This window comes from Danio rerio, chromosome 23 (genome assembly GCF_052040795.2).
Source record: "Danio rerio strain M-AB ecotype USA chromosome 23, GRCz13ab, whole genome shotgun sequence".
Classification (NCBI taxonomy): Eukaryota; Metazoa; Chordata; class Actinopteri; order Cypriniformes; family Danionidae; genus Danio; species Danio rerio.
The window spans coordinates 25,682,241-25,701,215 of NC_141043.1; the positions used below are offsets into that span (position 1 = coordinate 25,682,241).

Below are 18,975 nucleotides of genomic sequence, written 5' to 3' on the forward strand. Positions count from 1 at the left end.
CATGTATGTGTGGCTGAAGTTTATTTTTTGACTTTTATATTATACACATTTGAAATAAACTTTATATTTAAGGTTAGAATTTGAAATAAAAAACATTTGCATTTAAATATTGTGCTGGTTGCCTAATACCCTGAATAAAGAAACCAGAATCCTCCCTTTGCTATATTTGTTAGCTAGAGTTTTGTTTAGGACAATCTTTCGTAATGTTGTTCAAGGAGTAAATTAGATTCATACCTTACCACACAAGATAATTTGATGGGTTCTGCAAATGAAGGCACTCCACTCCAGTGAAGAAAATGGATAAAATACACTTTTATTAATAAAAAAAAAAAAAATCCAGTGAAAAGGAAGAATAAAAACAAATACAAGAACAAAACTAGATCCTTTACTTTATCCTCCATTAAGAATAACACGCTGGTTTGTAAATTCCAGCCTTTTTAACCTTCATGCATAGATGTAGAAGCTTCTTCAGAATAGCTATTTCAGAAAGCTTTTGGAAACAGTTATCTCAGGAAAAGCTCTCCAGATTATATCCCTAAACCTATTTAAATCAACATTTGTGCAGTTCATCAGGGTCATTCTTGCAAAGTCATGCTTTTTAGCTGGACAAGAGTCTCATCTTTTGGGGGTAAAGTTCCCATTTTTCTTACAGGCAGTGGTTGTGGTAATTAGTTTGCAGTTATATCTGGGCTACATGTCCTCCGGGCTCTATGTCATAGACGCCTGTCCTTCCTCTTGCGTTTCGTCTCATCGCTAATAACTGTTTCGTACATAGGAGCATCCGAATACATAAGTGAAGATTTTTTGCTTTTTACAATTCATGTAAATAAACCAACCAGACACCACAATATAGGCTATACTTGTAATTAGTTGAGTTGACTTTATTGGTACCCGTAGTAGATTATTTTTGCAGTTTGTTATTAAATCACATATACATACCGACATATACACATACAAAGTACATTATAAAGTATTACAAGTTATTCAGAGCGACAATAGATGATGAGACAAAGCTATTCCTGTAAAGTTTTGTCCCACTAAAAAGCTTCTGAAACCTTTGACCAGAAGGGAGTTGGTTAAACAAACTCCTCGGACATACCTGTGAGAGCTACAGCTACTAACGTACTATCTGTAAAAGCTGCCTACTATACAGGGATTCAATACTCAGCTGTGATTTACCAATCAACCTGCTAGACCATCTAATAACCTGGCTCAGTCTATTCCTGTTTTCAAGGGACAGACTTCCAAACCATGCCACCAAAGTAAGGATAGAATAGACTCAATAAAATTATATATTGTATATAAATATAAATATGTTATAAAGTTTTATCTTTGCCATAATGACAGTACATAATATTTGACTAGATATTTTTCAAGACACTTCTCTACAGCTTAACATGACATTTAAAAGCTTAACTAGGTTAATTAGGTTAACTAGGTAGGTTTGGGTAATTAGGCAAGTTATTGTATAATGGTTTGTTCTGTTGACTATCGAATAAATATATAGCTTAAAGAGGCTAGTAATTTTGGCTGTAAATTTTATTTTATTTTTTAAATGTAAAACCGCTTTTAGTTTAGCCAAAATAAAACAAGTATGACTTGCTCCAGAAGAAAAAAAAACATCATCAGACATACTGTGAAATATTCCTTGCTCTGTTAAACATAATTTGGGAAATAGTTAAAAAAAAAAATCAAAGGAGGGGCTAATAAATCTGACTTCAACTGAATGAATTAAAAGCCTTTTCATATCCATTAGCAGAGGGTGGAGGTCATCTAATGGTTGTCCTGATCATTCTCATGCTTTCAGCACTGCATCTACAATTTAATATTCAATATTTTGTCCAGTACATAAAGTGTTTTCAGACAACCAGTCGATTAACAACTGAGCTCATTGCAAAGCTTAAAAATCTATTGAGAACTCAAATGATCAGTGCCAGATTGCCAGGTTAGTGACACTGAACCTGAAAATCTGGTAGTCTTGATGTACAATTGTGCTCACAATCCATTTGTCACAGTCATTTCACTTCATGAAAAACATTATGGGAAAATCATTTTACATACACCTTAAAGGGATAGTTTACCCAAAAATGAGAATATCGTCATTTACTTACCCTTCACTAGTCACAAACTTAATAGAGTTTCTTTTTTTCTGTTGAACACAAAAGAAGATATTTAGAAAAATGATGGAAATGGATTAACATCCATATTGTTTTACTTATTATGGATGTCATTGTTTACTAGGCTCCAGCATTCTTCAAATTATATTCTTTTGTGTTCAACAGAAGACAGAAACTCATAAAGGTATGTGACAAGCGTGAAGTTTATTTTATTTATTTATTTTTTTTTTGGTGACTAGGCTATATTATTCTTTAAGGTGATAGAAAGAACATTAATCAAGTATTACACATTCGTTAGCATATAGTTATTTACACCAGCGTGAAAATTGTTAGTTTTCTTATGGTTTAAATTACAATATTAGCCTTTAAGTTTTAAGTTAATATAGACAATGGACACGCCAGAAATGACATTAAATGAGATATAAACTTCAACAGGACAGGAGAGAGCCTTCGTTAGCGCCGCCCAGTGGTTGTACTACCATCAGTGTTATTAGCATGCAGCTCAGTGAACGCTCTGACAGACGTGGATTTGTCCACTTGAGATCGGAATTGCCATCTCCTCTTTCCACGAGTGACTAATTCTGTCTCGAGGCGATTCTGCCTTCTTGGTATGTGTGTAATACGTTTCTTTAACGTACAGTTTTACCTCTGAAGGTGTTTATGTAGGGATTGTTTTATTGCACACTGCCACCTGCCGTTCTTTTATTGTAGTGCACAAATTTAGCTAATATGTCACCTTCTCTGTGCTGCCATGTGTGTCTTTGTGCAACACATGCTAGCAAAATACAGCCGAAACAGCATTTTAAACATGTTAGACAAACGCTCCTTGTTTCAGAAAAAAAACTAAAAGCCGCAGTTTCAACATAGACATGTTTTTTTTAGACAAACTAGTTAATGTAATACAAATTTTGATTGAAAATTTAGTGGATGAGATATATAGATACACCAGCAACTATTGTTAGTAAAACCATCACACAAAATGAACAAAAATTAATTTGCTGTAAATTTATTCACCTTTCAAGGTGATCCAAAATAACGTTTACACAGACCATTAAAAAAACTAGCACTACTGCTATGGCAAGCTGTTTTGACATTTAACCCGGAGTATGTGACTAGTGCTTATTTTTAAGAAATTAGTATCTTTTCCATTAGGAACTAGTACATTTGTTCTTATTCGTTAGAAACTAGTGCCTATTCTTTAAATATTTGTGCTGATTAAAAAAATGTAAATGCTTAATCATTAGACACTAGTTCTTATTAGATAGGCCACTAGTACTTATTCAGATGAAAAAAGAGTTGTGACAGATTTTCCATATTCCAAAACATCAGTGTATCATATATTTGATCTTTATCATATTTATTGTTTATCTAATAAAAAGAACTAGTGTCTATTGAGTAAGCACTGGTATATTTTTTTTAAAAGCTCTATATTAAGAATAAGTACCAGTATCTAATGAATAAATACTGGTACTAAATGGAAAATATACTAGTATCTAAAAATAAGCACCTGTGAAATGAAAATAGATACTAGTATGGGTTATAGAATAAATGTCAAAACGGCCTGCCTTGAAATTGCCGTAATTAATTTATCTTTAAATATATAGATAAATAAATAAATCAGTTGTGCTAGCTGCGAGCTAAAGTGCTTGTAGTCATTGAGTAGCCACTACTGCTACTAGCACACCTAAAATAAAAGTAAAACTTATTGAATGCCTTTGTCTTCTGAAGGTAAAATGTAAACATATATGAAGCAAAATGATCTGTGCAACACCCTGAACATTATTTACAATATTATTATATGTACCGCCTCAGAAAACAGTCTGGAGTGTGTTCATGACAGTCTGGAGCACATGCTAGGGCGTAATATTAAATGCACAGGCCCAAATTGACTCAATGTTTTCGACAATGCAATGGAAGAATGCATGTTTTGTATTGTTAATCGAAATGCGTATCCTTGATATACATTATGTGTCATGAACCTTGTGCTTCAGACTGTATGTGTCATCATGTGGCATCATTCATTTTGATTTACCTCAATGATGTTGTTTTTTTATTTTCCTTGTGCCAAAATCTGTGAACTAGCATTTATTAAATCACCAAAGACCAAAGATTCAGTTAAAATACTGAAGAAAAAGTCACCATATATCTTATATAACCTAAATAAGATTTAATTAACAATGCATTTTCATTTTTTTGAGTGAACTATCCCTTTAATTCATATTGCATGTGATTACATATTATTTAAAAAAGGGAAATATGACAAATAATGTTCTGGTACGATGAAAGAACATCACGACTTGGGATTTGAATGCGCCAAGGCTTATCATTTCATGTGATTACGACGTATTAATTGAATAATTCTCATCTGCATAGGACGTGCGCTTGCATGCATATATTCAACCGGTTTGCCATCACCATTCCACCGGGAGCAGGAATCCGCCCACAATTCGATAACAATCAAACCACAGTGTGCTTTATTGTCTCCTGTAATCCAGATCCTCATTATCTTTCACTCCTTAAAGCTCCCACAACACCCAAACCCTGTGCCTTCATTCAGTGGCGTCACTCCTTTGATTTGAAAACTGAATTTGCCAGATTAAAGTTGCCATGAAACCGGTAATGCACGTTATACTACCTTGACACACAGTATGTAAGGGATTACTAATAGCAGAGTTTCAGATGAGCTGCCAAGACAAGGTAGCACAGCAGTGGAAATGAGATTCAGGCCATCTGTCTGATCCTGGCAGCAGTGATGGAGGTATGGTTTTCCGTATCGAGAGCATGCATATTTCACAATACAAAGGGTAAGGGAGGTGTGCCGTTTCTTTCTCCTGTCTCTTAACCGCACTTGTATGTTTGCCTTTGTCTCTCTGATTACAGAATCCACTTTCCTTCCTCACTCTCTCCTGCTGATATCAATCACGCCGCTGCTGCTTCTCCTCCAATCAAGGCCCTCGGACCAAAATTCTTCCTCTTCCCCCTATTTTTATTGTTCATTCAGCCTGTCATGTCACAATAGAATAACAAGCCATCCGTTTCCCACACAATATCTCGGCGCGAGCCTCTTGATACCTTTATCATAATGAAAGGAGAAAACAGCCAGCTGTGATCATTACACCGTATCACAAAACAGTTAGACTTCAGTCTGTTTTTTTTCTCTTCCTACAGCACTGTGATGCCACAGCATGTCCATTTATCACTTTCCCAGCTTCCTTTTCTTTGTTATAGACAGTCATGCTCTTACATATGCAAAAGATCCTGAAAACTGCTCATGAAACAACAGCCCTGGAGTCTAATAAATGAATCTAATGCTGAAAAAAACATAACCACTAGTTTCTTATATCTTATATTTTTGTTATGAACAATTATTTTCTCTTATAAAAAAATTTAATAATAGCCATACAGAATACAATCACCGGCCACTTTATTAGGTACACTTGCCTAACTGCTTAAATCCAATTTCTAATCAGCCAATCACATGGCAGCTACTCAATGCATTTAGGCATGTAGACATGGTCAAGACGATCTGCTGCAGTTTAAATCGACCATCAGAATGGGGAAAAAGGTGATTTAAGTGACTTTGAACGTGGCATGGTTGTTGGTGCAAGACAGGCTGGTCTGAGTATTTCAGAAACTGCTGATCTACTGGGATTTTCACGCACAACCATCTCTAAGATTTACAGAGAATCGTCCAAAAATTAAAAGAAAATTGTCAGTAAGCGGCAGTTACAGTATGTGGGCGCAAATGCCTTGTTAATGCCAGAGGTCAGAGGAGAATGTTCCAGCTGATAGAAAGGCAACAGTAACTTAAATAACCACTCGTTGCAACAAAGGTATGCAGAAAAGAATCTCTGAGCGCACAACATGTTAAACCCTAAAGCAGATGGGCTACAGCAGCAGAAGACCACATCGGGTGCCACTCCTGTTAGCTAAGAACAGGAAACTGAGGCTACAATTCACCCAGGGTCACCAAAATTAGACAATAGAAGAGTAGAAAAAAACATTGCTTGGTCTGATACAGTAAGTCTCGATTTTCGCTGTGACATTTGGATAGTAAGGTTGGAATTTGGCGTCAACAACATGAAAGCCTGGATCCATCCTGCCTTGAATCAAAGGTTCAAGCTGGTTGTGGTGGTGTAATAGTGTGGGGGATATTTTCTTGGCACACTTTGGGCTCATTACTACCAATTGAGCATTGTGTCAACGCCACAGCCCACCAGAATATTGTTGCTAACCATGTCCATCCCTTTATGACCAGTGTACGAAGCACGAATCATCTCAGACTGGTTTCTTGAACATGACAATGAGTTCACTGGACTCAAATGACCTCCACAGTCACCAGATCTCAATCCAATAGAGCACCTTTGGGATGTGGTGGAACGGGAGATTCGTATCATTCATTTGCAGTCAACAAATCTGCAGCAACTGTGTGATGCTAACATGTCAATATGGACCAAAATTTCGAAGGAAATTTTCCAGTACCTTGTTAAATCTATGCCAAGAAGGATTAAGGCAGTTCTGAAGAAAAAATTGGGTCCAACCCAGTACTAGTAAGGTGTAACTAATAAAGTGGCTGGTTAGTTTATATTCCAAATACACTTGTATTAATGGCATTATAGCTATAATTTGCCATTAATAAATATGTATTTGGAGTAAAAAGTTCTGCCATAACCTGTCTTCAAATAGTTTCATTTAGATCAAAAATTATATTAGTAATATTTCATATTTAGTCACATATTTTTTATAAATGTTTTATATTTAGTTAATCCAAAGCATTCTGTTTTTTTTTTTTACCATAACTTTAAAAAATAATATGTGTTTTATTATGTTTATTATGTGTTTTATTATGTTTTGTTATGTTATTTTAAATCTTTTTTTATAACCATCATTCAAATCACTAGGTTTTAAACATTTAGCAGCGGGTTGGTAAACATTTAAACTACAATCAAATATAGTAATAATAATAATTAGTATTTAGTCACTTATTCTTTTATATAAGTATAAGGTTAAATAAGTATGCTGCCTAATTTGTACAGTACATATCTGTTATGCAAAATGCTGATGGGAAATTAGTGTAAAATGTATATGCTTATTTCTACATCTACAATTGTATTAATTTTCTTATTCAGCTTTCTATCTCATATTAAAAATACAATTATTTTTCCCTTTGCAATCTGATTCAATCTGAATGACTAACAAAAAATGAGATAAGATCTAGATCTGCCTTATTTCACCTGAACATTGAGCTACTACAAAATACAAAAAAGCAAGGCGTTTTCACTTAACGTCTACTAAAATGCAAAACAGGATCGTGTCAGTTATTCCAGAGCATCATTAATACATTACCAATGGTGTTAAATGCCCCACGTGACTGTACTAAAAATACACATAAGCTACTGAGAAAAAAAAAAAAGTAAAATGATATGATGTTGTTTTTGTGTGATTACATCCATGACAGAACAGCAGAAGGTTAAGTAGAGCATTCAGGGCTCAGCGGTCATGTTCAATGACCCACTGCTGAATGAATCCTCTGGGACTGCATGGCTGAAGCATCGTTTCGCAGAAAGTGTGGAAGACTACACTATAAACCAATCATTTCCACAGCAGGGTGTCTCGCGCTGTATGTGCTTATAACACACAGTGGAGAGCAACATTCTGAAAGAGCATCAGCAAAATAATGTGGTCCCTCCTCTGCCAGGTGTTTAAATGGGGAATCCTGCAAATATAAGGTCACGGTGCTTGTTGATGTAGACTAGAACACAGATTAATAATTTGTTGAGAAAGAAAAATATGCAGGGGAGGATTAGCGATTCTAGCCATGGGGCCCAGCAGTCCTAAAATGCACCCTTTCTACACTGCAAAAAATGCTTTTCTTACTTAGATTTTTTGTCTTGTTTCTAGTCCAAAAATCTAAAACTTCCTAAATCAAAAGGAATTTTCTAGACAAGCTAAACATATTGTCTTGTTTTAAGATATAATATGTCAAAATTAAGTGAGTTATTCCTTAAAACAAGCAAATAATCTGCAAATGGGGTAAGCAAAATAATCTTACGTCAAAAGAAAAAACAAGATTAGTTTGCTCACCCCATTGGCAGATTATTTTGCTTGTTTTAAGGAAAAACTCACTTAATATTGGCATATTATTTCTCAAAACAAGACAATATGTTTTGCTTGTCTAGAAAATGCTTCTTGATATAAGAAATTTTATATATTTTGACTAGAAACAAGACAAAAAATCTAAGCAAGAAAAGCATTTTTTTTTTGCAGTGTACTATTATTTCATTTTTATTTATTTTGCTAATATATTTTATATCACTCAAACTTCTTTTCTACATTTTGTCTTAATGCAATCTGTACATTTATTATATTTTTGTTTTAAAAATTTGACTGCTGGACTGCTCCCTGATTGGAGGTGGTGGACAAATTTGTGCAGATGTAATAATAATATTTTAATTAATTTATAATATTATTAATACATTATTATTATAATAATATTAGGTAAAACTTTATTTTGATGGTCCATTTGAGTATCATCAGACTGCTTGATATCTGTTGATACTGCTCTTTCAACAGACATTTAACTGACTATAAGGAACTTTGATCTAACGGAACATCAAAATAAAGTGTGACCTAATATTATAATATTAAATAATATTTAATTACATTAAGTCTTATTTGTTTGACTCTCGCCATACAAAATATGATAGAAAACAATGTTATATATAGTTTATTGGTATAATTTATACTTCTAGATCAGGGGTCACCAACCCTGTTCCTGGAGAGCTACCTTCCTGCACATTTCAGTTGCAACCCTGACCAAACACACCTGTTTGTAATTATCAAGTGCTGCTTTAGGTACTATTAATTGGTTCAGGTGTGTTAGATCAGGGTTGGAACTGAATTCTGCAGGAAGGTAGCTCTCCAGGAACAGGGTGACCCCTGTTCTATATGTTTATTGGGGCCCCCAGATTTCCTTGGGTCCTAAGCAGCTGCTTACCTTGCTTATTGGTATTTGGTAAAGTCCGCCCCTGAATATATGAAAGTGTTTGCTATAGCTAACAATAAGTGACAAAAATACACTGCAAAAAATCCTGGTTGCATTCTTAAAGCTGAATTAAGTTAACCTTATGAGTCCATTGAACTTATATTATGTTAAACTGACTTAAAACAGCTTGTGTAACTTAAGTTAGTACATGATTAACTTAGTTTAATAAATTACAATGACCTAAAAACATATGCTGTCAGGACTGTGTTGATGTTTTTTTATGTGTTGATCATTTTTATTCCAAATTTATGGAAAGCTGATAAAATAGAAAATGTGATGTTATCTATGAAAGTCTAACCTTTAAAAAAGTTATGACAGCGAAAGTAAAGATGTTTAAAGATTTTTACTGAATTGTCAAGCAGCATAACAATAAACTCCTTTTAAAAAACTGTGTTGCTTTGTCTTTCTTTTTTTCACTTTCCTATTTCATAATATTAATTAAAGCATTCCAATAAGGGCAAAGCAAACCATTAAAAACGAAGGAGTAGGCTTAAAATCAACAGCTAAACTTATCAACATGTGTAAACTCTACATGAATTTGAGCACTATTAATAAATTATATTAAATCAAATTATAGCTCTTACATAAAAACCTTAAACGCAAAATATCTTACCTAAACGTTTGTTTCTTTTGCCGATTTGGTAAAGTATGATAAATATTGAAAATATCAAAGTGAGAGACATCCCCGGTTAAAGTATACTCAAGCAGTTATTTGAGATTCAAGAGTGGTGAGAGAACAAAGCTTGTTAAAAATATTAATGATGAATAATGTATCCTTAAATTAGCCATTCTACTCCCTAAAATAAAAAAGATAAAACAAATTAAATGAGAAATTAAATAGAGAAAATGTGACGCTTGCCTTTGTTTCAGGAAAATGGAAAAACAGCTATCCTTTGCTAAAATGCCAATGTGTCATACACAGAAAAGATAAGTTTTTATCTAAGTCGTAAATATGACAGGTGTGTTTAAGTCAGTTTGGTCAGAGAAAGATACCGATGTGCAGTTTTCTACAGTGTGGTGTTTCTGTATTCAATTTAGTATGGTTCTGCGGACTGATATATTCTGTCATGCACAAAAGAATGTATGTTGTAAATGCACCTTGGTTTATTGTAAATTATGAAAAATAATCATTTAATTAAGTTCAAACTCACAGATTACAGAGAATCAAGAGTTTCCCACCTTTTATGATTTTGTAGTGGAATTCATGTGCTTTTAACTCATAAATATGATCTTTCCAAAATGACTTGAACAATAATAAATGCACTGACTGGTTTGCTCAAGTCTCTGTCATTTATATTGCGTATGTGCCTTAAAAATGGCAAACAGCATTCAACAACTAGTCCAAAAGAGACCACTTCAGAGCATGCAGCACTTTTTGCTGAAAACAGTGACACATTATTGTAGTCACAGACGTCCATATTGTGCTTGTTCAGATATTGTTTAAAAGGGAAACAGACATTTAAACAAAACATTTAAAGAGCCCCTATTCTGCATTCACTCTAAAAAAAAATTCCGTAAAAAAACGGTAAAATGTACTGGCAGCTCATTACACAAATATTTTACCGTAAATTAAAAACGGAAAACTTCTGTTAATTGACAGTGTGACCACATTAAAAAAACTAAAAAATATCCGTTTTTTGACGGTTAAACTACTGTAAAATAACGAACCATTTTATAGTAATTTAAGGGTTTTCTATATAAAAAAACGGTTATTTTCTGTGTTTTTAAGGGTATACCAACAGTAAAAAAGCGGAACTATTTTGTGTTTTAATAGTATACCTACTGTAAAAAAACAGACAGATTCTGTGTTTTAATAGTATACCTACTGTAAAAAAACAGACAGATTCTGTGTTTTAATAGTATACCTACTGTAAAAAAACAGACAGATTCTGTGTTTTAATAGTATACCTACTGTAAAAAGAGGACTTTTTTGTTTTTTAATAGTATATATACAGTGAAAAAATGAACAGATTCTTTGTTTTAATGGGATACCTACTGTAAAAAAAATATTATTTTACTAATTTAATGCTCTTCAAGCAGCATAGAAATAGCAGTTGGTAAGGATAAACCTATACATATGGGAAATACACTACTAATGGTTTACCATAGTAAAACAAAACATGTATTCCATACTGTATGTGTAGAGAAGCAGTAAATAGTTTGTTAACAGTGAACTTACAATGATTAGTACAAAAACAACTTTGCAATTAAAACAGATTCTTTAATGAATACATATCATTTGAATTCCAAATAGCTAGTTATACACACAATAAATACATATTGACATGTGAATCACACAGTGAGAAGTCTTGGCAAATAATCTCAAAGCAAATTAGTTTTAAATGTTAGCTTTAAGATAATTGAGGACAAGTGGGCAAATTACAAGTACTTTACATTAAGAAACCAGGTTAACTGCAAGATGGCAGGAAACAGACGATACAACTGGGTCTTCTTCCGCTCCAATACTGATACTTCAATGGCTGTAAAAAAAAAAAAAAAAAAAACATTACTAATGACATTTCACTTACAACTGGGGTAATTCCTTGCATGTCAATAGTTTACACAAATGAAAGTTTTATCATCATCTTCATGTCTCACTCTTGTCATTTCAAGCCTGTCTGACTGACATACTTCAACAGAACAAAATAGGAGAAATAGGAGCAACGTTCTTTAAAATATGATATTTTGTGTTTTGCAGAGGAAACAAAGTCATACAGGTTTAAAATGTCAAGAGAGTAGGTAAATTATGAATGATCAATTATTCAGTTTTGGGTGAGAAATCACTTTAAGATTTTTCAAAATAAAGTGTAGGTACTTTTGACAATATTTGGAACAATAATGCAAGAGAGAAACAGTAATATAAACAAACTATGCTGGTAACACTATAATAACTACAGGCTATGATTCATTTATGAAGCATTAGCAAATAGTGAATTCATTATCTGTTAAGCATTAACTCTACATTAATAGATGTTAGCAGTTGGTTATAAATACAGCTGCAAAATTTGCTACAGCTACAGTTTAATAATTGTGTTATCAAACTTAAATGATTGATTTTACATTACTATTTATAGATTAAAAAAAAAAAATATATATATATATATATATATTAAATATTTAATATTGCATTATTTACAAAATTTCTTCCAGTTGTGGCCTAATCTAAAGTGAGGATTATTTATGATTTATAAATCCTTATAAACGACAGTTAAACTTTGCTGAATAGCAGGAGTGCCAAAATATAACATAAAACTGGATAAAACAACAATAAAATAATTTAATGATACATTACGATGCAACATTTCAGTGTTATTTAGCTATGTTTAAACTGTACAGTAATTTTATTTTAGATAAGATTTATTTTTCATTTAATACATTAAATGAATTTCATTTTTAGAATATAACTGAATCTTTAATTGTGATTTATAAGGCGATTTACAAAGCATAAACAATCCTCACTTTAGGCTACAAAACTGGATGAAGTTAACAAAAGCACTTATTAAAATAAGTATTGTATATACTTTATATACTTATTTTTTATACTTTATATACAAGTATAACAATTACTATTCATTCATGTATTTTCCTTCAGCTTAGTGTGTGCTCACACTATGTATAGTTGCCTTGAACCAGGCCGAAGCACTCTTGTCCTCCCTCCCGTCTCCCCTGACGTCCCGCACTCACATTGCATTCGAGCCTGAGCACTCTTACATCATCGATGATGCGCTGTTTAGTTTAGGAAGTGCTCTCAGCACAGAGGAGAATTCTTTAGTTATATTGTTTTAGTCATTTGGGATGCAGTAACACGCTGTCAAGAATTTCGCCGAACAGATCAGCCACTTTTGATGTTAATAAACAATCATAAACTCCTTGTGCTGCAGGAATAGGAGGTTTGCTAAAGGCGCAGCTGTGGTGCAGTAAGGGGTTTGCGTTCATTGAACAGTAATAGTGGTTAATTTATCCAAATCAAAGTCCCTTGCAAACTGTCATAGATTAAAGACACAAACCCCTCACTGCACAACAGCTGCACCTTTAGCAAACCTCCTAGTACCTGCAGCACGTTGACTTTGATTGTTTATGAGCGTCAAAAGTGGCTGATCTGTTCGGTGAAATATTTGACTGCGTGTCACTGCATATTGAACAACTAAAACGATATAACAATATAAAGAAATCTCCACTGTGCTGAGTAAGAGCACTTGTTAAACTGAACAGTGCGTTATTGATGATGTAAGCATGCTCAGGCTCGAATGCAATGTGAGTGCGGGTCGTCGGGGGAGACAAGCACGATTCCAGTTTCAAGGCAACTGTGCATAGCATGAGTACGCCCTTGGAAACACCCATACACACATTTACAAACACACTCCTACATAACAGCCAATTAAGTTAATCAATTTCCCTATAGCTTATGTCTTTGGACTGTGGGGGAAACCGGAGCACCCGGAGGTCTTCTTGCTGTGAGGCAACAGTGCTAGCCACTGAGCCACTGTGCTGCCCAACTATTACTATATGCCTGAATAATAAGATATATAAATGTTAGTTTAAATAGTTTATTAACCATTTACTTACACATTCTGAATGATTAGAAAAAAAATACACCAACTATTCTTAAATTACTGGTTTGTAAATAATGCTATACTAAATTTAGTAATGAAAAATTAATCATTAACAAAATATAAAAACAAAATCATTAAGCACATTATAGATGTGCTTATAAGTCAAGATTACCGCATTTGCAGCTGTAGTTATAAACTGTATACTAAGGTCTGTTAATGTAGAGTTAAAGCTTAACAGAACTTTTTGCTAATGCTTAATAAATTAATCAATAGTGTTTAGTTATTATAAAGTATTACCGGTTTGCTTAATTACCTTTAAATCTTCCAAGGATTCTGAAAGTCTTTCTGGTCTGACAGGAATCGAAGGAGTTTAGATGGTATGTTTCTGCTTGGTGCACTTTTTTCTGCTATGACCCTACATTCTGGATAGTTACTCAGCATGCTCCTGTTGTAAATACAACAAACATGTATCAACTTACTTGTCTTATAAAAATGAAATAAACTTAAAAATGTAAAAACATACCTTCATATAAACTCCAGAGTCAGGGCTGCTTCCTTAGGCTACATAATGTTTAGCACATAAGAGACTAAACATGTAGCTCACCACAATTAGGGGACAGCTCAATGATCTTGTTATTGTGACTGTGGACTCTTCTTCTGAAAAACAGAAAAGAAAAGTGAGTTGTGTGTTGGGTCTGGTACACGTCCACATGGAAAGAACCTATATAAACATATGGTTTAATATAGGTTTTGATTTAGGTTTTTGAAATATGTGACAAATATAAAATTGGCTGTTTTCCTATATTACATGTACATATATGGGTACATATATGCACACCTATATGTTAAATTATTAATATTATTAATAATATTATAAATATTATAATTATTATGTAAAATTATTCAAATACATGTCTGCTACATAATTTAAAAGAAATTTAAAAATATATATTTACTTAATCAAATATTACAAGAAATAATTATAGTGCAAGAACAAAAATAAGGCAAAAAAAAAAAAACAATAAAGGAAAGAAAAACAAATGTAAAAAAATTATAAACCATTTTGTTTTACATTTCTTTCTTTTCCACTATCTTTATACAAGAAAGAATTGACCTTGAAAATGTTTCAGGAAAACGTGTAGACATCATAGCTTTCCATCTCCTCTCACTTATTTGCCATAGTTAAATTCCATAACATGCCAATAACATGTGATACAAAATTCAAGTGGCACATACATAAGTTTTTCGCATTTTTTAAGTTAGTTCTTACCCAGAGAGCAAACCTACTTTAAATTAACATTGAATAAATGTTAAAACATCAATCAAACTATCATTGAAACAACGTTAAAAAGTCACCACTGATTTTTAGGCAGTTTTCCACCCTGAAATAATGGTAATTCTATGATAATAAATAGACAAAACTGTCCCAAAATCAGCATTTATTCAACCAAAATTAAATCTTATTTTTTACAATGAACCCAACATTAAATAAAATGTTAAATCAACCACACTATCATACAATTAATGTTGAAATTTAAAGTAGATTTTTAGCCAGTTTTGCATCCTGAAATAAAGTTATTACAATGACGCTAAATAGATTAAACGGTCACAAAATCAGCATAAAGGCCTGGCTCACCATCAAGATGCCCACATTGAAATTGTCTCTCTCATCATCAGGTGGCTAAGAGAGAAAAGAAAAGAGATTCAGCAGTGGACCAGTTATTTCCTTATCACTTTAAACAGACATTACCAAAATAAAGAACTTGTAACATTTCAAATGATGCAAAAATAAATAATAATAATAAATAACTGCTTGGTTCATTTAACAGATTACAGTAGCAGCTTAAAAAACCCAGATAAAACACCCACATCAACCCAGTACTTTTTAGTTTGAATACATGTTAACAAAATTCAAAACTTACTGAAGCAAAATGTGTTCATGTAAACACTTAGTAAAAATATAGGTACAAGTAATTGGTTTGCCAAATAATAAAAATAAAAGCATCAATATCAAACAGAAAAACCCTGACCATTTTACCTCCTAAACTTGGAAGTTTACTGTCATCCCCTGTATTAGGTACAGATGGTCCAGCACAACTGCCTGAGTTCTGAAAGAGCAAAGACATTCTTGGTAAAATGACAATAGATGCAATGCTAAATATAAATCATTTTTTATTTTAATTTTTTGTATTATTTATAAAAATGCAGTACTGACCAGTCAGCATCAATTTTTACACCAACACACCTACAACAAAAATAACACTCATTCAGTTTGAAACATGCAGCACATAGTCTACTTTTATACTTTACAAACTTTGTGGATAATAAAAAAAAATGAAAACATTTAAAACCCCAGCTGTATTTTATTTCATTTGTCCATATTAATTCAAATTCAGTTTGGATTGAATGTAAGATTTAAGATTTTTATTTAGATTGCTGTGAAAATGTACCTGTACCTTGTACTTATAACCAAAATTACAGAACCTGGAAATCAACAAAGCAAAATATCAGTGAACCTTATATGTACAAAACACTTAAAACCAAACAGAAAAAACGCTGAACATTTTACCTCTTAAACTTCAAAGTTTACCGTCATCTCCTGTATAAGGTACAGAGGGTCCAGCACAACTGCCTGAGTTCTGAAAGAGCAAACACATTCTTGGTAAAATTATAATAGATGCAATGCTAAATATAAATCATTGTTTATTTTTTTGGTTAAAAAATGCAGTACTGACCAGTCAGCATCACTTTTTACACCAACACACCTACAACAAAAATAACACTCATTCAGTTTGAAACATGCAGCACGTAGTCTACTTTTAAACTTTAAACTTTGTAAATAACAAAAAAATGAAAACATTTAAAATCCCAGGTGTATTTTATTTCATTTGTCCATATTAATTTAAATTCAGTTTGGATTGAATGTAAGATTTAAGATTTTAATTTAGATTGCTGTGAAAATGTACCTGTACCTTGTACTTATAACTAAAATGACAACATAAACATAAAGCAAATCTTATATCATATATCAGTGAACCTTATATCTACAAAACACTCAAAATCAAACAGAAAAACCCTGAACATTTTACCTCTTAAACTTGAAAGTTTACAGTCATCTCCTGTATAAGGTACAGAGGGTCCAGCACAACTGCCTGAGTTCTGAAAGAGCAAACACATTCTTGGTAAAATGACAATAGATGCAATGCTAAATATAAATCATTATTGTTATGGTTAAAAATGCAGTACTAACCAGTCAGCATCAATTTTTACACCAACACACCTACAACAAAAATAACACTCATTCAGTTTGAGACAAACGTTGTGAATAATAAAAAATGAAAACATTTAAAATCCCAGGTGTATTTTATTTCATTTGTCCGTATTAATTCAAATTCAGTTTGGATTGAATCTAAGAATTTACCTGTAACATGTACTTATAACCAAAATGAAAGAACCTGAAAGTCAACAAAGCAAAATATCAGTGAACCTTATTTGTGCAAATAAAACTCACTTAAAATCTACATAAAAAGATTTCATTTGCGATAACACCATGTGTAGTTCACTCTATTATCAAGGTTTCATTAAAATAAAACTCCTGATCTCCTAATAGTAAAGAAAGTATTGTTTGCTATAATGAATCGAACTGACAATTAGTTTGAAGAATTTTAAGACTGTGGAAGAACAACTCTTTATATCTTCATATTAGCTGCCCTTGAGGTTCTTAAAAGTGAATAAATAAATATCAATGACAGTTCAACTCGACTACAACAAACATTTAATTGTGTGCTTTAAGGTACACGTTGTATTTGAGGCCGAAAACGCATGACAGTGTAAACACTATAAATACTTTTAAATGTCACACACGTACTGTATCACTCTGTTATCTCTGTACACACAAACACGCGTCGCGAAATGCGGAAGTTTTTTTTTTCGTTCCATTTGGTGAGCGTTGTTAAATTCCATAACACTCTCATCAGTTCTTGCTTCTTATTTGCGTCTATTACCCCAGTTTGTCACGCGGGATGAATGAAATGTTCATGAGTTAAAGTGAAACTGCCGAACTGCAGTTAAAGTCAGGCATCCTGCTGATTTGATTCATAAGGGCACTTGTTTGTCAGACGGCTCACCGGTCAGATATACATCCGCGCTAAAATATCAAAGTATGAAAGTCACCCAGCTCCCAACCCAACGTTGAGAATAGATTAACGGCGATATTTTTTTTTTTATCGCGCGATAAGTCTCGCGTTAACGCAGCACGTTAATGCTGATAACGGCCCACCACTAATAATAACTTTACGAGTGTGTATTTCCCCTCATACCGAGTTACAAATGCCTCCAATTCACGCGAGTCTATAACTTACTTAAAAACCAGCAAAGCTGTTCCACTGAAACTCGGTCACACAGCCTTAATACGTCGGTCAAACTAAAGCTAACATTTGATAACGTCAGTAAAAATATGAAATTAGTCATTAATATGCAAACAAACACAGACGGTCAGGTACGAGCGTTTGAAACACGTTAACGTTAGTGTTCATTAAAGGGAACGTATATCAACCAAACTACACAGTGACACAAACTTTGAATGCTATCCCTTGTTCAATGCACTGTACAAAGAAAACATTTATATTTCTATAAAATAATTAACATACCTTTTACACTCTTACAGACAAACTGACGTTTACCGTTAATCCAGTCAGGTGCAGAGGGAGTGAGTGGGTGATTGGACGTCACGCCACTTCCCGCGCACGGCAGTTTAGAAAAATACGGACAAACAACTGTAAATGAACAGATATCATATTTACTGATGAGAAAAACGCATAAAAAGGTAAAAAATCAATAGGTAAATGCTTGTTTAAATTACATTTAACCACTCATAGCTCAGTTTGATCTTAATGAAATAAAGTCTGATCTTATTAACAATATTAAACGTAATTCACTGCTGTACTTTCCATGGGCGCTTCATAAAAGACAAAAATCATTTTAAATAACGATAAAAAGGTAATAAAGCAGTCTTTTAACTAAAATATTGTTATATGTTTTATTAATCGTACTTACCAGGGAAAAAACAGAGGAAGAAATATGTCCCGGTGTCCATCAAACGCTGTCTGAGCTGCGATCCCCTTCCCACAATGCAATTCGAAAATGTATATAAACGGAAAAACACCCGTAATACGTGTATACGGAAAAAATCTGTTAAAATATACAGTCATTTAACTGTTATTTTACAGATTTTTTTTACAGTGTTGTAAAAGGTCGTATT

The 18,975-nt window shown here is 33.0% G+C and overlaps 1 protein-coding gene across 16 annotated transcripts; it reads right to left on the reverse strand.

Moving 5' to 3' along the window:
- Positions 1 to 11,101: 11,101 nt before the first annotated feature.
- On the reverse strand, positions 11,102 to 18,975 carry LOC147838205 (uncharacterized). 16 transcript variants are annotated; one of them, XR_015523514.1, is made up of 12 exons: positions 17,137 to 17,276; positions 16,966 to 16,995; positions 16,805 to 16,874; positions 16,451 to 16,480; positions 16,285 to 16,354; positions 16,172 to 16,199; positions 15,931 to 15,960; positions 15,754 to 15,823; positions 15,352 to 15,396; positions 14,239 to 14,372; positions 14,029 to 14,160; positions 11,102 to 11,642 (listed from the first exon to the last, which is right to left on the reverse strand). XR_015523514.1 is itself a non-coding variant. In XM_087307129.2 (6 exons), the coding sequence occupies exons 1-5, from the start codon at positions 18,923 to 18,925 to the stop codon at positions 16,808 to 16,810; spliced, it is 402 nt and encodes a 133-aa protein (XP_087163255.1). In that variant the 5' UTR covers positions 18,926 to 18,973; the 3' UTR covers positions 15,352 to 15,396; positions 16,805 to 16,807. The 16 variants fall into 16 exon arrangements, 1 of the variants encoding a protein (XP_087163255.1); XR_015523515.1 differs by having other exon boundaries at positions 11,366 to 11,642; positions 14,239 to 14,369; positions 17,137 to 17,598; XR_015523510.2 differs by lacking the exons at positions 11,102 to 11,642; positions 14,029 to 14,160; positions 14,239 to 14,372 and adding exons at positions 18,398 to 18,490; positions 18,653 to 18,672; positions 18,771 to 18,975 and having other exon boundaries at positions 17,137 to 17,170.

Coding starts and splice junctions, on each gene's coding strand:
- LOC147838205 (XM_087307129.2), bottom strand. CDS start 18,925: ATGACTGTATATTTTAACAGATTTTTTCCGTATACACGTATTACGGGT. Junction 18,673..18,770: donor CTTCCTCTGTTTTTTCCCTG/GTAAGTACGATT, acceptor TCTTTTATGAAG/CGCCCATGGAAAGTACAGCA. Junction 17,171..18,364: donor TGTCTGTAAGAGTGTAAAAG/GTATGTTAATTA, acceptor GTTGACTTTCAG/GTTCTTTCATTTTGGTTATA.